General features: G+C 38.8%; 1 protein-coding gene across 4 annotated transcripts in view; it reads left to right on the forward strand.

Moving 5' to 3' along the window:
- Positions 1-19,768, forward strand: part of PDZRN4 (PDZ domain containing ring finger 4) — a 352,510-nt gene extending 332,742 nt beyond the window's left edge. For all 4 annotated transcript variants that reach the window (XM_032347824.1, XM_032347825.1, XM_032347826.1 and 1 more), the window contains 4 exons: positions 585-647; positions 7,503-7,604; positions 12,195-12,311; positions 15,972-19,768. In XM_032347824.1, coding sequence (XP_032203715.1) covers positions 585-647; positions 7,503-7,604; positions 12,195-12,311; positions 15,972-17,498 — 1,809 coding nt within the window. In that variant the 3' untranslated portion in view covers positions 17,499-19,768. The remainder of the gene's footprint in view (positions 1-584; positions 648-7,502; positions 7,605-12,194; positions 12,312-15,971) is intronic.
- The last annotated feature ends 620 nt before the right edge of the window (positions 19,769-20,388 follow it).

The following is a 20,388-nucleotide window of genomic DNA, read 5'->3' on the forward strand; positions in this document are numbered from 1 at the left end:
ACTTTTTTTTAATTTTTTAAGCAACATCAATTATAAATCTCTTTATAAATTAATGTGTTCATGAGACAGAAATTTCTTTAATAAAATGGATTTACAGTATAGCTCTCAGCTTTTCTAAAACAGCTAAACCAGAATTTAAAGATCACCCTAGTAGAAAGCAAATTTCCTGGGTTCAGAGAATCCTAGAATTAACATCTGCTGAAGATCGTGTCAGCTGAGGACCATGTCTGACAGTTTGGATACAGAAATGAGTGAACCAGATATTTTTAAAAAAAAGAGGAAGAAGAAGAAGAAAAGAGCAAAAAGAATGAAAGAACGAGAAGAGAAAAAGGGAGGGAGAGAGAGAAAAATCATTTTCAAATTAAATTCTGCTGTAGTTCTCTCTAACTTTTTTATTATTAATCTAAAATAGTCCACTTACATTTTTTGAATCAGTGATTTTTAACAGAAAACTTTGGCATGCCTTCTATAAATCAGTAGAGAATTTTTAACCAGGTTACTAAAAATATTTTTTAAGTGATATTTTTAAGTTCCTGGGGGAGTATTGCATAGCCAGTTGAAGATGTGTGTTTTCTCCATTACAGGTAGATCCGAATAGCATTGCTGCCAAAGACGGCCGAATTCGAGAAGGGGATCGAATTTTGCAAGTATGTGACATGATTATTTCCTACCATTTGTTCAATAGTTTCAATTTTATTTAGTTTTTTTTATAAAATGTTAGAGAAAACAATTTGTCTTTTCTAGATAATGGCATCCACAAAACAAACAGCTATTGTTTAAAAAAATTTTAAGTAAAGATGATACTATTTATTAAGAATTATTGGCTAATAATTAGTAATTAAGATATAATCTCTGGACTTGGATTACTCAGCTTCACCTCCCAGCTCCACCTCTTACTTTATTCCTCATCCTAAACCAGTTTCCTCATCTTAAAAAATGGTAATAATAAGACATATTGTTGCAAAGGTTAAATGTGAGTATACCTCTGGAGGGCTTAGCACACTGCAATGTAAGTAACAAACATTAACTTCTAGTAGTAAGAGCAACACCACCACCAGTTTCTGCTGCCTTTTCCAGAATAAATTAGGGAAACATAGATTCCTGTGTTCTATGAGGACCTGAAAGTCTAGAAGTCTGAAGAAATTTGATTTATGTGAAAATGTAGAGATTGACAAAATTTCAGTTTAATGAGCAAGATGATAAATGGAACATAAGGGGGATTGTGGAGCTGGAAAGAATTCCAGGCCAAATTAGAAATGACTTTGAATGCCAGAGTTTGTCTCCTATACCGCCTCGACCCTCTCTCTCTCCTCTGAGTCCTTTCCCATACAGAGTGCTGCAGAAAGACACACAGCTCCCCAACTTGTGTGTCCAGATTAACCCAAATTTAGAGCCGAGGCTGAGTTTACTGCTGATCATACAACTACAAAGCTGAGAAGATGACTCACAAGAAAAACTGAAGAAGTTATCAACCATGTAAACACTCTGCATAACTTTTAGACCGTATGATGAACCTACAGCTCCCACTTCTCCTCCCTAGATGTGAATGCTTGACGAATGTTGCTTTGCATTTTAACAAGAATAGATTCAACACTCTGCCTAGAACCAGGACTAAGAAAACAGACGAGATGCCATCCTGGGATTGGGGCACTCCCGGTGCAATTAGAAAGACAGCTGCCCACACAGAGAAGACAATGCAGGGGGCGCTGTCATGGCCACGCGTGGTGCACTGCCTGGGCCCTGCGTTATCCTGCCCAGCCTTCTCCTCTTCCCTTTCTTCAGGGCTCCACTCACTGATTCACACCTCTACTGCATACCCTTGCTCCTCTCTAGCTAGATGCTGCAGAACTCGTTTTTCATCAAGGAACAGCTCCTAAGACTCCAGTTAGGAAGGAATAAAAGTATGATTTGTGGTCATTCATGGCCCTACTAATTTTTAGAAAACTTCAAGAATATAACTTGTATTCCTATAGTTCCTTAAGTGGTGACCTATAGTTAAACAGAATGGACTATGTCACAGGCTCTATCAGGGCAAGAGAAAGTGAATCAGGAAACCAAGGCATAGTCTTGTTCGCTACCAGGTTTTCAGTGTCTTTCTCAATCATGAATGAATGAAACAGGTATTAAACGGACAGAGTGATAGGATAAATGAATACAATCTGCAGTAAAGCTTTACTGATGTAGCCTCATTAAAAAACAAGGGTACCACTTTTGTGTACCATCTAGATAATGAAAGCTTCAAACATATTTTATCATTATTATTTTGACTTGGAAACAATTATAAATGTATCGTTCACCTTGTTAACATCTACAGTTGAATATACTCAATTGAAAAGAATATAACCTTCTCATGATGCTCAAGGTCATATTGTGCCCAGCAATCATTACAGGATGCTATAATAACAATAAAATATTCAATCATTAAAACATTTGGAAGACCTTGTGCCACAATATGAAATCACCCTGGTTGGCCACATTTTCTGATGTGTTACATTTTTTTTTTTTTTTTTGGTCATTTTTCTCTTGCTGCTTCCAGCAGTCACGTCTTCTCTCACCATCTACTCTCCACATATGACACCTTCTCCAACAACCTCCCTGGCTCCTTTGCTGATTTCCAGCTAACCACTTTCTCATAAGCTAGATCTACAAATACAGTCGTTAAAATTGCATCTATTCATTCTATGAGAAGAGGTAAATAGAAGTAAAGTGATTGTATTGTCATATATACATGTTATAATTTTGATGCTTCCTTATTTTTGGCTATATTAGAGGCAGATAAAGTTTTCAGATAAAATATTTGCTGGATAATAAGGCATTCCTTAATGGAGTTGTTCACTGAAGAAACAACAGCAGGATTGACAAAATGCTGTTGTCTGCCTGATTACTTTATATTCAGTGACAAATATGTCACATTTAATGAACAAATACATGTCACATTAAAAAGCCTAGAATTCAAGTCTATTTGCACACATAGGAAACAAAGAGTCTTAAGGGTGATGGTGAAATTATATTAAATAAAACTGTGACAAAATTGTACCCACAGACAAATAGCTCCCGTATGGCTGATGAGGAGATTATGGGATACCCTGTAATGAACAATTAATGACTCCTGTCGCAGGGAGATGAGAGGGGGAGAAAGAGAGGATTTACTTCTTATCCTTGGAGTTTCCTGGCTGGCTTTTATTTAAATGAATCTCTTTAGAGCTATTGTGGTTTTAATTTCCTGTTCATGATGACCTAAGGAGAGTACTCCTATGGTCCTGTCCTCATGGCGTAGCTAAAATTTTCTAAAGGTAGTACATCGCGGGTCTATTAAATGACCTCACCTAGGGACACCACCCACACACAGGTACTCACGCAAGATTGGCCCAAGGTAGGGATTGTGCAGAAGAAAAACCATGACCCGGTTCCATGAGAACGAGTTTTAACTCTCCCATGCTTTTTTCCCTGCAAGCACTTGACAGTTCTGTGTGCTGTGCCATTGCCACAAGCTTGTGGTATCAGATGGAGCCTCAGGAATTCATATGGGGAAGTCCTCTCACAAAATTGCAATGCTGAGTGAAGACGGGCTTTTCTGAGCCCCGCAGAGGAGGAACTAAAGACCACATACCTCCATGATCAGAGGGCTATATTCTCACTTCCTCCTTGGGACAGTAAACGTACAGTATTCTATGTCAGCAACCTAATCTCATGTTTGCCAAAAAAGTCGGTCATGTTCCTAAGGATTACTCCCTCCCTGACAAAACCCTGCAAAAACTCAAGCAGTGGGGCAATAAGATTCCAACTGAGCTTTCTCTCTCTATCTCTGCCCTACGCATAAGCTTGTCCCCAGCTTTTGCTCCAATGCTTTTCCTTTCTGCCCTTTAGAGAACTGTTTTCCTCCCATTTCTGTTCTGTCCACCTCTATATCTCTGTATGCTATTCACCTTCCTTCCACACTAAAATATAAGCACACTTAAAGTACATCATGCCTCTTTTGCCTTTAGGCTCCTGCATTTTCAAATAAATTCCATAGGTGGTCAGATGCCCAGAATTTTAGTTGCCCCCCACTTCTGGAACATCAATATAGGAAACCTAAAAATTGGCATATTCATGCAAAAAAAGCTGCATTAAACCATTTCTAGGCTTTTAGGGTCCTGCACAATTTGTGCGCGCACGCACACATGTATATATGCACTCATATGCACATACAGGAGATTGGGCCTAAAGTGAGATTTGGGGTGATTTATCTTTGTAATGCCACAAATCTCTTCTAAGACAAAGCAATATCTGCTTTGAAATCAATATTTACATACGGCCATGCACAGAAAATGAGACAAGACATATTCTCTGGCGCAGTTTTCCCTCATTTACGACAAAAGTTGTATGTTGCCTTTCTCCTGGTTCTCTTTTCCTCTCTTTTCTTAAAATGAATGCCTTCCATTAAACCGTGGCAACGCGGTTTATCATTTATCTCCTCCGTGTGATTCTGAGTCCTTCACCTTTATGTCTGCCTGGTGTTTTCAGGCACAGCAAACCTCTTTCCCACCAGCAATCCTGCAGTATGAGCCATCCTTCAGGAACAAGAGCAAATGAAGGTTGAAAGCTCTATCTGATTCCATTCCTCAGACCTTTTCATTCTTTGCTGAGACCCAGGGCTGCATTTCTTGCCCCAGTATCACTCTGGATATTAAACTAATGTCTTGAGTTCAATGGGATCTATCAGCCAGTTGGCTAAAGTGGCCTTTATTTTGAAAAAGAAACAATAAATTACATTTTAAACCCAGATTTCTGTGGCAAATTCATTTCCTTTCACATTCACATAGGATTCTGACTGGAAATGTGTTTCTATAACATGGCATCTGTCCTTCCAGGAACAAGGACATAACATTGGGACTGAAGACCGTAGCTCTGGTCATGCGGAGTTCACAGAGAGAGACAAATACCAACTCTAAGGAGACTGAAAATCAAACACACCATATTGTTTCTTGGTGGTTCTCTAGGAGTTAAAAATATATATGAGAGAGATGTCTTTTAAAGTAGAAAGATGGTTGCTACTGTGGATTTAATTCTTGTGCATGAATTTTACTGTATTTGCTTTATTTAGAAGAAAAGAATCTTTACTGAGGATTAAAATATGAACATAAATAATTATAGTAGTAGTCATAGTCATAAGAAGTAACAACAACAAAAATATCAACGGTACCATGTGCCAACCCAGAGCTCTTCCTGGATACCGGGCCCTTGGTTAAACCCTAGAGATATATTAACTCATTTAACCCTTACAAGAACACTCTGAGAAAGGCACTATTACCTGCACTTTTTTTTTTTCCAAAGATTTTATTTATTTACTTGACAGAGATCACAAGTAGCCAGAGAGGCAGGCAGAGAGAGGAGGATGCAGGCTCCCCGCTGAGCAGAGAGCCCGATGCAGGGCTTGATCCCAGGACCCTGAGATCATGACCTGATCCGAAGGCAGAGGCTTTAACCCACTGAGCCACCCAGGCGCCCCATATTACCTGCACTTTAATATAGGAAACATAATAATAACATTAAGTAAACATGAATGAAGAGTATTTAGGTTAATGGTAAGTGAAATGTAGATGAAGAATTTATATGAATATACTTGAATGAAAAAAGCAGGGAGTATTAGATTTTGCACAGAAAAGGTGAAGAGAAGCTGTCTGAGAGCACCCAATTCTATCTCCCCAGGATCCAACATGCCTGGTGATGGAGGAAGGATGGACGATTAGGTCCATAATGAATGGACAAATAGATACACTGCAGATATACTATTAAGAATTACTATGAAATGGACATAAGCCCCCAAAGCTCAAAGAAAGTAAACATTTTCAAGTCCTTATTTTCAAAGTACACTTCACTGGGGACTGGGGAGGTGTAGTAGAATCCACCATGGCCAATTTATCTTTATTTGAGAAAAAGCCTTGGATTCAGCATAGAAATAGCTTTTCAGATGTATATTTTAGAAAAACCACAAAATTCCCTTTCCCGTCATTAGTTCCCATTTTGGAATCATAGCTTCTGTTTTCTAATTTGATGAATTTTATTGTGAGTTGCCAAAAGAGGAAGTGCACTTGAAACTTGTAAAATCTGAATTTCCTGTCTACATATATAAGTGAAAAACAAAGGCAATACTTATTTGATCAGAGTAAGAAAATACACGTTTGTATGTTGCCCCCCTCCCTTTGACTATCACGTATTGTCTGCTTTCTTTGTGCTCCATATGTGTGATAAGAGTCCAGGATTAAGGATCATTTATTGTGGTCCAGAGTTAAGATACCTGGGCTTATTTCAATAATTTTATCTGCCCTCGTGCATCAGCCAAAATCCCAAAGATCCACAAGAAAAAAATAAAATAAAATCTCAGCAGTCTAATTCATCCATTCCAGCAAAAATGCTTAATGAAAGATGTTAATTATTAAAAAATTGGTCAGTATAGCGGCCTTTTCTATTTAATTTATTGAAATAATTAATATTTATTTTAGGCATAATTACTTGACCTCTTGAATTGAAACTTCTTTCTGCACATTTTGATTCTGTACTATGATCAAAACCTTCACTGTCCCTGTGGATTTGAACAATCAATAATATAAATAAATATAAAATATCCAAAGAAAGAAGTTAACTCAGAGCTAAATAATTTGAACATGAAAATGTAGCTTGAAATACAAACTTCAGAAACCTTATTTTCTCTGTCTGTAGAATTTAGAAAAAGGACAAAAGCTATATTTCAAATTCCAGCAGAGTCTTTTTAATCAAAAGTTTACTCAAGCTTGGTTTCTTGCAAAAAGCCATTTTTCCTCTGTGTTTTATTTTTTAACCTAAGTTCACTTACGAGATGAGCCATAAGATATTTCATTAGTTTTGTTGTTTGAGGAAATGGACAAATCTTAGAAAGAACTGGAGTATTGATATGGACGTTACTGATGAACTGTCCTTCTTTTGATTAGTGAAGCCCTGAAAGATATCCCGAGAGTGATTGGGGCAACTGAGTCAGACCCACACAAATATGAGATGATTAAATGAAAATGCAATCAGCAGTGGCCTGGGAGCACTGCCTGGTGAGAGATAATACCGCAGCTCTCTAATTGGCTCGTAGCAGACGTGCAGGATGACGGATTTCAGATGCGGGATTGCCAGTCCTGCTTCCCCCAGCACTATTATCTCAGAGTGACACTTCCATTACTCTGAGCGGAGAAAGATGAACGTCACCTGTCAGGGGCTGGTTAATTGTGTTGCTAGATGTATGTTGCCAGGGCGCAGGTTGGACATTTATGAACATAACTGCTTCCTCTGATGTCCGCCATCCTTCAGGGATCGATATGGCTCTTACTGTAAGCGCATAATTGAGTGAAGGCACTTACCACGGAGGGGCTGAAGATGAGCCCATTGTGTGAGTTTCATTGTCCATACATTCACCACAAATGAGCTGATATTTGCCATTTATTGTGTGCAGCATTGTGGAAATGGAAACTAATGTGCCACTTCCATTTGTTTTCTAGATAAATGGGGAAGATGTCCAGAATCGAGAAGAGGCAGTGGCATTGCTGTCTAGCGATGAGTGCAAGAGAATCGTGCTGCTCGTCGCAAGGCCAGAGATTCAGGTCAGAGCGGACGTCAGAAATCTTGAGACTGAACTTGGCATCCATTATTTGCTGTTCTATATCGACTCAGTACTATGGCTATTGGTATAGCCAAGTATGCAAAACATAATTAAGAGTCATCTTTCCTAACTTACCAACCTCATCAACTTATCTTTTTGAGGAAAAAAAAAAAAAAAGGAGAAGGAAGGAAAAAAGTACACAAGATGGAACCATTATGCTCTCCTTCCACTTGCAAGTTATTTGAATGAATTCGTAAATGAAACATGGTTCACTTCACATGATTCTAAATTCTGTCTGGATCCTTGCTTTAGGTCTCTATCTAAAAATACTTAATTGGCATATTAAGGTATCTTGAAAGACTCTCTAACGAGAGAAGCATTAGCGTATCCAACTATCAACTTAAATCTTTGTAGAAGAACTTTATCAAATAAAGGGACCCACACAGCATGGGGTAGTTCCAAGTATAATGAAGGAATTTTTCCCAAGTGTAGTGTGACAAAAACATCTGTCCAGTCAAAAACAAGCGGATAGCTTCTGGAGGAATTGTTTTTTTATCTTTAACAGTGGGGGATGTCATGAAAGTAAAGGAAAGGTAATGGTGGAAGAAAAGTGCTATGGGTCCTTCTTTTTATATGCTTTTTATAACCCACCGCAATACGGAAAGGACAGCACGTTGTCACCATTCTCTCCATCTGTCAGTCGTTTGAGTGAAGTTGCTTATATCACCATTTGTCTCCCAGGTTATTGATCTGATATTTTTCAAACTCAGTAACTGCATACTATCTATAAATTACATTGAGGAAGTGTATTTCAGTGTCAGACTAAATCCTGACTTGAATATAGTGGTTATAAAAGATCACCCTTTCCGCATATATTCCCTTTATGCCCTTGACCATTCTAAATGGATCCCATAAAGTCTGCTATAGCCCAAGGCAGAGTACAGTTATACACCTGCGGTCTCGGGAGTGGGAAAGAGCCTACACGCCTGGCTGGACTGCCTGTTTAGGAGTGAATGTAACAATACAGAAAATGTATGAAAGTTCACTAATTATGTGGAAGTTGTACAAACCACTTAGTCTCACTGATCCCATTTTCTTGAAAAAGAACAAAATAAAGGGGCTAAACATAATGTTAGTGAAATGCATGGTAAACCGAAGAGAACTCAGGGGTCCTTCCTGTTAGAGAAAAGGTATTTCAATGTCATAATGTGGTTTCCCTTGCCCTTTCCATGTAACTTCTAGAGAACCTCATTAATTTAGAATTAAAGCATTTCCTGAAACTATGCCACAGAACGGTTATAACAGACTGTGGAAAGAATCAAAATTCATGATGTAAGACTAGATCCTGTTAATCATTAATAGAATACATATGCTTGGTAGAACTGGTGGCATTTTCAAATATCTGACTATACTCCTGACCTAACAGAATCAATGTTGGAAGATGAATTTCCAAACAGGACTTCCTCTCCACAGTTGAGAAAAGATGGCTGTCTGACTGCAGGATACTCTGTCCTGTCAAAATCAGGATCTGCTTCAGCCCCTTGATCCTAAAGAAGCCTCATGACACTGGAAGAAAGCTAACTGCATTTAGAAAATCAGATTTTGAGAAAAAGAAAGAAAGAAAATGGATCTTCACACCATATTTTTAAAATGTAATTTCAGCAGTACATGCTATAAATGGCAAGAAAAAAATCCAAGAAAACCTTGCCTTTATATCACCTATATTTTTTTTATCAATTTTAATGTATCTTATTATGGTATTTTTTGCAAATGAATTTTACTCGTGAAAGTGTAGAAGTTTCTTGTGCACTTTTTCTAGGCTTTTTCTTTTCTTAATATTTCAGATACTCTCTACATTCTTGAAAATGATCTACAGATTTGCTGGGGGCAGTCTTATACATCGCGCAATATTTTTAAATAACTCATTTCTTTCATTCCCTGTCAACTTTCTTTCATTTTCTTCCTTAGACCATTAAAGATATTGCTATTCTGTCGTCTTCCCCTTGGGACACTGGGACAGAGAGGGCTCTCATAAGAACTTGTAAACATACTCCAGAGACAATGCAGATAGTTCCTTTCTCTGAAATGGCACGTGTGCTCCACTGCTGTGCAGACAGATCCCAGTTTCATAAAGAGAGCCCCCTTTTTCTGCAGGCGCAGCTCCAGGGAAAGGTCCGCCTATGGCGGAGTCTGAAACTCAGACTACCATGAATGCTTGTTTCGGTGGAAAGGGAAATACAAGAGGGAAAGGAGGTGACTCACTCACTGTGCTATGTATACCTCCAGCCAAAAGACTTGTCAAAATAGATGTGTGCTGACTATAGGTAACACCCAAGGGTCTGTGGGATTAGCTAATAAGCAAAGAGTTATAGGGAATCATTAATTTCTACAGTTTGTTCTCCTTATCTTTCCCACCCCTTCATTTGAATTTCAAAAGACTCTGTTCCATTATTTACTAGCTCTGTGCAAGCAAATATTTTGTTTTGACCTGATTAAAGAAAAATCCCTTGGTGTGCTTATAAAAAGTAACATTTGTAGTTCTACATAATTTCTTTTGGAGTCTGGAGTTTTGGGCTTCATAAAATTTACAAGGGATTAAAGAATGTAAAACTGGTGCACCTGGGTACCTCAGTGGGTTAAGCCTCTGCCTTCAGCTTAGGTCATGATCTCAGGGTCCTGGGCTCGAGCCCCAAGTCAGGCTCCCTGCTCGGCGGGAGCCTACTTCTCACTCTCCCTCTGCAGCTCTCCCTGCTTGTGCTTGCTTGCATGCAGTCTCTTTCTGTGTCAAATAAATAAATAAAATCTTAAAGAAAAAAGAGGATGTAAAACTTAGACAATTATAAACTGAATTTGAATTTTTAGTCAGCTTAATTTTCATAGTTCATCTGCATATCAAAGTCAGTGAGGTAGAACTTGGTTATTCAGGCTACATTAAGATAAATGAGGATGAGTAAATGTGTCAGCACTTTGGCCTCAGTCAAATTTGAGTAATTTAAATTCTAGGCAGCCTGTAATAAGTATCAAGAAACTTACAACTACCTTCATAGTAAGGAATATGAAGCATATATGCTAATGCATTTTCCAGTGCAACTTAATGTCCTCTCAGAGTTTGTTTTCTTTTCAAGTGTTACAGTTTCATTTACCCTTAAGAGCTTATTTTGCCATTGTTGGGTAGTGAAAATCCCTCAAACTACAGCTGAGCCTTGAGCAATGCAGGGATTTAGAGAGCCAAAACCCCCACCCAGTCAGAAATTGGCCTGAACTTCTGACTCCCCCAAAACATAACTGCTAATAGCCTAGTGTTGATTGGAATTCTTATGAATAACATAAACACTCCAGTAACATATTTTTATATGTCACATGTATTATATACTATTCTTACAGCCTAGTAAGCTAGAGAAAAGGAAATGTTATTAAGAAAAGCATAAGGAAGAGAAAAGAGATTTAGAGTACTGTACTGTATTAAAAAAAAAAATCCACATGTAAGTGCACCCACACAGTTCAAACCCCTGTTGTTCAAGGGTCAACTATATTGTCAATTTCGGCTCATTAGAAAGCTGCTGTTTCTTTTAACACAGAGTAAAACAGAACATGGACCGTAATTCAGTTAATTTAATCAGCATAGACAGCTAATTTATGTAATCCAACTCCAGAAATCCACTTTGAGGCAAATTATCTGTATTGACTGTCAACACTCATCATTTGAGCAAGGTTTCCCACTTCACTTTGTATTGAGAAGCCGAAAGGATTTATTCAGTTTAATTTGTGTAAGACTCCCACCAGAATACTTGGATCCTGAGCCTACAAACAAAACCCTGCGTGCTCCACACTGCTCCACTCCCCTTAGATGCGATGTTTCAGAGATAGATATACACACACACACACACGCACATATATATATAGCAATTGCTATGTGTGTGTGTGTGTGTGTGTGTGTGTGTATAGCAATTCGACCTGAAAAATGAATCAAAATAGACATGGCATAGCCTCACCTTTTTTTTTTTTTTTTGAGAAGAATATTTTAGAATTTTTCTGTTCTTCCCCCCAGATCAAATAAATGTCTGTGTTTGTGGCATGCAGCCATCTTGTTAACTTGGAAGCCATCTGCCTAAAGATAAAAAAGCGGGATGAGGGTAGCATCAGTGTGTTCTGGGGGTGGGGAACACTTTGTATGCGGTCTCATTGGGGGTTGTTGTTAAGGAAAAAAGCCCAATTGTCTCATGGCCCTATTAGTACCTTTGCAGTGCTTTAATACGGGCACTGTTGGAGGTAATGAGCGTGACAGCTGTGGATTATGCAATATGCTTTTCATATATTCTGAAAGACGGTAATGTTCTGTGCTGTGAGATCTACTTGGTTATGAGAGAAAATCTGTAGCTCTGTTTCAGGAAAGGATAAAAGGCATCTGAGTCCAATTTTTTTTTTTTAATCACCTTTTCTCCCTTCTGAGAGGTGAACTTACCAGAGGCTGGTATTCTGAAGAGAATCATTATGATAAAAGGAACTGGTCAGGCATCACCATTTAAGTTTACCTTCTTTTAGCATGAGCTCCCACTAACCTAATGTAATGTACTAATGTATTCTTTTGCAGTTGGATGAAGGCTGGTTGGAAGATGAAAGGAATGAATTCTTAGAGGAGTTAAACTTAGAGATGCTGGAAGAACAGCATAATGAAGCGATGCAGGGCACGGCCAACGAGGTGGAGCAGGTAGGGCCAACGACTTGACCTACATCAGTTGAAATGTTGCTAGTTTTTTTTTTTTTCTTAATATAGAACCATAAATGGAGTAAAAACAAAATCAAAGGGTTTGATCAAACACCTCTGTAATGGTAATTTTTCTAGAGCAGATGGGCATCTCAAATGAAGCAGAAGGAATAAATACAGTGTTTTTCTATTAAGGTCTTTCTAGCTTGGAAAGCTTAGGGACCATTGTTGCCAGAGTACAGCAAGATTCAAATGTTGACCTGGGCACTGTTCGACCTCATTCAGAAATTTAACAGCAAAAATATGCGTTGCTTTTCAATATGCCAGCCAGAGAGAAACTATATTTCATGAGCTACCCCCTCTCCCCAAAACTAATTTTATAATTTAAAATATTAATGTGTCTATTTGAATAGTTAGGCAAGTATAAGACGATGATGACATGATGTAAGCCATCAATCTCATTTATGTTTGTGGTATCATGGCCCTACCTATGTATTTCTCGACAGGAGTCGCACTATTTGAGATCATTGATATCATCTCGCCTTAGGGTCACATAATCATTCAACCAAAAATGCTGAGCTCCTCATGTGTCCCAAGCACCACACTTGATCCTGAGCATACAAATTAAAATGAGCAAAGTTTCTGTTCTTAATTAATTCACTGCTGGTGAAAGGTTACAGAGGGGCCTTTAGCGGACTAAGTCTTGGAACTCTTTTGTGATTGTCGTTGTTCCTATGGGATAAAAACAAGATCAGAGTATCTGAGATTTTTTATGTTGCGTTCATGTCAGTCATCTGCCTGGTATAATTTCGTGAACGCTTCTGCTGTCAGTTTATGGATTATCATTCATTATCCTTATCACCCTGGTCTCAAAATGAATTCTTAACACATTCTAAAGGATAGTTTTTTCGGTGTTTTGTTGTGTCTTTTTTTTTTTTTAATAGTTTTTTAAAAATCCTGGACAGTTACACTTAGGGACATGAAGCACAAACATCCGATCACTTTACCAAGTTGCATGATGGAATATATGGCCATGTTAGCTTTCCATAACAGAGACGGATGCGTGTGTGTATGGGCACAGGCCCGTATATTAAATAAATCGTTACGTCGCAGACTCGGTGTCAAAGCCATGTGTGCTCTACTCTGGGCTGAGCACGGACGCTCATTGGCCAGTTCACAAACAGTAGTTCATGCTCATGTGCAGTGCTGCCATTGTGGTGATTGCTTTTCAATATAGGTAAGACAGATGGAATTTTTATGTATGACTTCAACGCTGGCCACAAATAAAGATATTTTTTCGTGGCAGCTGCTGGTTACAAACAAGAAAGTCCTTGCTTCAGGCTTTTTCTCTCTTAGATACAAAATGTGACCTGATACAGAATTGACAGGGGGATGTTGGAATAAAGAAAGAAGGGAGAAATCCTGTCCAGGTGAAGTGATATGGTGTCAAATGCTGCCTACTCATCAGACGTAATACAAATGCTAGGTCTTTTGAGGTAACACTAGATGTCCCTGAGGTTAGATTTTCATTGTGTGGAAATTTTTCTTCGGCATGAGACTGAAAAATGATAAGAAGGACAGAAACCTTTAAAAGTCTGTGCCCTTATAAACAATAATACTACATGAGAAATGTCTTGGTAGAAGCATTGCCTGTCACCATAATAATTCCATAGGGAAAGGACAAATGAGAGAGGGGCATTATATTAGAAACTAGGAAGTCTAGGTTTGGGAATGGAAAATGCTTTTTTTATTTTCATACTGCATATAAACCAGTGACTAAAGAAAAGGGAATTTGATTAAAAAAACAAAACGTATATCTGTACTTCAAAACTAAAATCCATATACACATGAAACTTTCACTTCCTATACTATCCTTGATGTTAGGGTTGCTGTTGACACATTGTGGAACACCTCCCCTGGCATAATTTGTCTGTATCCTTGGCACTCCACATAAAAAGACTAAAAAAAAAAAAAACCCAAAACTAGGTTTTTTATATTTTTAAACTCATTGAAGATATGAAAAAATACAAGTGTAAATAATGTGGTGTATCCACTCAGATGTCCAATATCAATAACATCCTCTGCAGGGGCTATGGTATGTGTGACTGTCACCACTTCAGATTTCTATTGTCAGCTTATAAGCAAGGACCATACAGATATTTCAAGTGCTCCACTGTTAATCACAATTACTTATTTAGAATATTATTTTTTATCAATATGACATTTAAAATCTCAACATATTTTCAAAAAATGAGGAAAACTATTTTAGGGAAAGACTGGGAATCCTTAAATAACATTATACATGGTCATGTTCTCTCCTCTGCAGTTTATGTGATGTTTTGTTCTGCTTTCTGTGGGAGAAAATAAAGCAATTTTCTTGATAGACTCTTTCACGCCTGTTTTTGAATAGCTTTTCTCATGCTTTCTGTCCTTTTTTAACACTAACAGACTTAATTATATTTAATTGTGTAATTACACCTGCTAGAGGGAAATATTTACGTAAAATGGTAAGTTTACGTATAAAGGAAATACAATGTAGAAACTGCCATGTAGACTTGTATATGATACATGATGGAGGAAAAAATAATTTTACCCTCTTCACAGAGAAGAATTACATAAGCATCCTCTTAGGATAGCAACAGTGATTTGTTCTACATGAAAGCTACAAACTATCAAGGAATAAAGTGTACATATGAGTGCGTATTCACAAATATGTCAAAAATATATTTTTGTGATACAATGCCCATGTCTGGCAATCAGTGCTTCTCCAATTTTCATGAGAACTGCCACTTTACTCTGAGTAGAATAAAATTCACATCTGAAGGAAGTTCCAAGTAGAAAGTAGAAAAGAAAGTAGTAGAGAGTAGAAAAATACTTTTAAGTAACCCAAAGCAGTCCTGAGATGATTTTGTTGCTTTTGAGCAATGTGATTTGGAGAGGCACTGAGGTCAGGGTACCTATGCAGGAATATGGCGTCCTGGACATACAAGAAATCCTGATTCTGGGGCATGGCACTGGCCTTTTCTACCTCTCTCTGAGTCACTCATAAACTGATTCCATCTGGGCTTAAAGTTCCTCATCGATAGAGAGAAGGACCGAGGCTTCAGTACTAACCTATCCCTGCGATACTGTGCTCTCTAGCTTACCATAACCAGTGTGTCATAGATCAGAGAAGTTTCTTCTGAGCTTGAAGTTCAGGGAAAAAATCCTCATAATAAGGTGACTTGGCTTCAGAACTCCAGGCCTCCACACTGCAGAAGACCATTTAGACCACCTGTCTCACTCATTCTTTTCTGTGTTACCACCTCAGAGACTCATACAGTCACCTCATTTACACAACTTCATGCCAGTTTCCCAAGTAGGAGAGAACCTTAACGTAAGAATCATTTACTAAAATGTGGCCTACTTTATTTATCCCCAAGTCAAGTCTCTAAGCAGTTTTGGTTGTCTTTATTTCAGTTCATAAAAAGCTGCCTTGAGCAAATTGTCTTTATTTCTAAAATGGTTAAGGGTACTAAAATTGGAACAGCTTTCTAGGAACCATACCTTTGCCAAGAAGCATCATTTTTTTCAAGCAAGTTTTGCAACAACCTGTGTTTTTTTTGTTTTTTTGTTTTTTTTAAATAACACGTTTTGTTTGATCTCTCCACTTTATTTTCTCAGCCAAAAAAACAAGAAGAAGAAGAAGGCACAACAGACACGGCAACATCGTCCTCCAACAACCATGAGAAGGACAGCGGGGTAGGGCGCACGGATGAAAGCTTGCGGAATGATGAGAGCTCAGAGCAGGAGAACGCAGCCGAGGAGCCCAACAGCACATCTTTGAAGAGCACAAGAGAGCTGGGGCAGAGCCAAGACACTCTGGGAAGCGTTGAGCTTCAGTGCAACGAGAGCTTCATGTCTGGCGAGTACATTGACTCCGACTGCCTTGGCAACCCGGACGAGGAGTGTGAAAGATTCCGACAGCTCTTGGAGCTCAAATGCAAGATTCGAAACCATGGAGAGTATGACCTGTATTACTCGAGCAGCACAATAGAATGCCATCAAGGGGAACAAGAGGGAGTGGAGCACGAGCTACAGTTGCTTAACGAAGAACTAAGAAACATTGAACTGGAGTGCCAGAATATCATGCAGGCTCACAGGCTCCAGAAGGCGACAGACCCGTACGGAGACATCTGGGCTTTGCACGATGGAGGATTCCGGAATTATAACACCAGCATGGATATGCCACGGGGGAAACTAGACGACATCATCGAACACCCGGAGAAGTCGGACAAGGACAGTTCTAGCGCTTACAACACAGCCGAAAGCTGCAGAAGCACCCCGCTCACTGTGGACCGTTCCCCTGACAGCTCCCTTCCCAGAATGATCAACCTCACCAATAAGAAAAACCTGAGAAGCACAATGGCTGCCAGTCCGTCGTCTTCCGGACAGAGCAGTAAAGAGTCGACCTCCACCAAAGCCAAAACCATCGAACCAGGCTGCAGCGCGGAGGGCAAGGAGAAGATTTCCGAAGGCAGCAAGGTCTCCGAGCAGGAGAAACCCAGCAGCGAGCACATCCCTTACCTCTCTCCTTACCACAGCTCCTCCTACAGATACGCAAACATCCCAGCACATGCCCGCCATTATCAAAGCTACATGCAGTTAATTCAGCAGAAGTCCGCGGTCGAGTATGCTCAGAGCCAGCTGAGTTTAGTGAGCGTGTGCAAGGAGGCCCAGAAGTGTTCGGAGCCCAAGATGGAATGGAAGGTGAAGATCAGGAGCGACGGGACGCGGTACATCACCAAGAGGCCGGTGCGAGACCGGATTCTGAGGGAACGTGCCTTAAAGATCAAGGAGGAGCGCAGCGGCATGACGACGGATGATGACACCATGAGCGAGATGAAAATGGGCCGCTACTGGAGCAAAGAGGAGAGAAAGCAGCACCTGGTTCGCGCCAAAGAGCAGCGTCGGCGCCGGGAGTTCATGATGCGGAGCCGCTTGGAGTGTCTTAAGGAGAGCCCCCAGAGCGGCAGCGAGGGCAAGAAGGAGATCAACATCCTTGAACTGAGTCACAAGAAGATGATGAAAAAGAGAAACAAGAAAATTTTGGACAACTGGATGACAATCCAAGAACTGATGACCCACGGGGCCAAGTCTCCGGATGGCACCCGGGTGCACAATGCCTTTTTGTCAGTCACCACTGTATGACCGGATGAATGGGATGCAGCTGATTTTAGGAGGGTGCTACCAGTTTGGGTAGAGTATGATTGCCTCGTTCAATGTGGCATTTTTATATATATTTTGTGACTCTTGATAGTTTAAATTTTTTGTAAGCAAAAATACCTGGGTAATTTTTCATTTGTTTTTCATATGCTGGTACCTTCTTTTTGGCTGAGATCTTTCTTTAACTTGTGATATATTCGTATTACTCATTTATATATATAAAAAAACTAACAAAAGGAAAGAAAACAAAAAAAAAAGCTTGAACAGAAATACTGAGGAGCCAATTAATTTCCTATTTTAATGTATCTATTGTAAGTTAAGATCTGGATTTATTTCTCTAGTTTACTTATTTTCTACTTTAAAAACAACTCAATGCCAAAACATTTCTATGCTTGCTTCTTGGCATAAGACGTATTAAAATCAACCCTGTTAATAAATCATGTGCCACATCTTGTCTTATACGTAAAAACCACCTCTTTTTAATAGCCCATTGTACATTTCACACATAAATGGCCGTTGTCTTTGTCTCAGTGAAGTGTAGGTGGACAGTCTTCCTGTGGTATGTAGTGACATTGGTCATGTAGCTAGATAATTGTGGTAATTGTGACGATAAAAAATAAATTATTGATTATCCTTAAGAAAAGTTATCAAGGAGTGTTTTATTTTCATTGTCCACTATGGTTACCAGATCTCAAATTAGTTATATATGTATACTCCTTAGAAGACTCCTAATTGTGGATTATAAAGTGTGTACATTTTCTATCACTTTTTTCCAATAAAACTATCTTGAAATACTTACCGTAAGTCATCGCATTACATATTCTTACCAGGATTCAACTAGATAATATATGTAAAACATCCAACAGATGTTAACTAAACACCCCCTGGCCTGCCACCCATAAAAGGTAAAGCCAGGAAAAATCTACGGAAGCACATGGAGAGGGGTCAGTGAAGTGTTTGAAATGTTTATAATGGCATAAGTGTATTAGTTGACTTGAGGTGCCATAACAAAATATCCTAGACTGGGTAGCCTAAACAACAGGAACTTATGTCTTACAGCTCTGGAGGCTGGGAAGTCCAAGATCAAGGTGCTGGCAGATTCAGCAACTTGGTGAGGGCTCTGTTCCTGTCTTGCAGATAACCACCCTCTCCCTCTGTCTTCAGGTGGCAGAGACATAGAAAGGAAGTTGTCCACTGTCTCTTCTTATAAGGGCACTGAACCCCTCAAAAGAGCTCCACCCTCCTGACTCCTTCTAAATCTAAATATTTCCCAAAGGCCCCATCTCCAAATACTATTACACTGGAGGTTAGAACTTATTCAAAATATGAGATTTAGGGGGACACAATTCACTCTATAGCACCACATGCATTCTTTTAGTTCATCATTTGGGAATAAATTTGGGGGAATCATCTTTTTGAGAATTTCCAGCATAGTCAACTATAAATGCCTTAAATGTCAGTTTATGAAAAAGTGAGCTTACCAGGTTCTTAAAATCTAACTTCGTCATAAAAACCACACGTATGTCGATCATGGTGCCTCCAGAGTAAAGGCCAAATCAGCCATGTACATGCAAACATGAGTTTGATCACATTTTCATTCAACCTAAGAGATGGTTGGATACGCAACATCTGAATATTTCTGAAGCTCCTTTCTTATTTAAAAACCAACAGTGGCTTCTTATTCCCTTTTGAATCAGACTCTGATGCCTTGGCCTTATGTTCCAGGCCCTTCATTCCCTTGCCCACTTTGCCTCCTGTCCTTCTTTTCAGGTCTTCTCTGAGTTTATTCCTGGCTTCCTGTTTCCACTCTAGTTATCTTATACTATTCTTCTGCTGGGGTTCCTGTGCCAAATTTTACACTTCCCTCAGAGTGTAATCACACAGACATTTTCTCTTCGGAGCCTCTTTTGATGACACCAGATTTTCTCAGCATTTTGGCATGCACTATGATGCACCTGCGGTATTGTTTTACCTTCGTTTTTTTAAAATTCTGTTATTTGAATCACATAAGTAGAATGTAATGTCTCCCTGCATGGATTTTAAGTTCATGGAGTTTGGCCCTTGTGTCCCCACTCTGTCTTTGTAAACCTCTGTAAAATGCCATTTGAATAATAATGAATGCTGGTTGAATTAAATTATTGTATTCATTTATCTCTCTCCCCACATATTGGTCCTTTTGTTACTGTTTTCCTTACTCTTCTAGCTTTCCAAGTTCTTATCTCCTTAAGGGTTGTTACAGAGATGGAAAAAAAAAATGGAACTTAATTACATACAATAAAAACCTGGACTCAGAAATTTTAAGATAAGTAATGTTAATAGCAATCTAAGGCAACTGAAAATTTCATCCTTTCCGACTTTAGCCATTGTTAATACAATCACTAAGACTACTCTGAATGCACCTGGAGTTTTAAAAATAAGAATGTCTATATTAAAAGCTCAGTTCTTTCCTGACCTAATGGCTGTGGTTATTGTTTATCCTCTTGACATAGCTGGGTTTAAATATTCACTGTATTCAAATTACTCCTATAGATAAATATGATTTGGAACCAACATGTAGATTTTTCCAGAAGAAACATGGACACATCTCACAGAATGCAGTGTTTCCAAAGTTACCATTTTAATTTTATTTTTATTAAGGCCAAGTGTTCTTGCCAATTTTTAAAAAATGTGATGTTGGTATTTTTCATGTCTGTGTTTATACATTCTACAAGTTGAGAAATGTCTTTTTCAAAAATCAGTGAATATCTGGAACTGTTACATTTTTATCTTTCTACGTAACCTATCTTTGTGCTAAACATGTTTTTCTAGTAAATGAATAATAAATCTGTTGTTCAGCAAAAAAAATAATTGCTTATATGTGGGATATTTTATTTCA

This window comes from Mustela erminea, chromosome 6 (assembly GCF_009829155.1).
Source record: "Mustela erminea isolate mMusErm1 chromosome 6, mMusErm1.Pri, whole genome shotgun sequence".
Taxonomy (NCBI): Eukaryota; Metazoa; Chordata; class Mammalia; order Carnivora; family Mustelidae; genus Mustela; species Mustela erminea.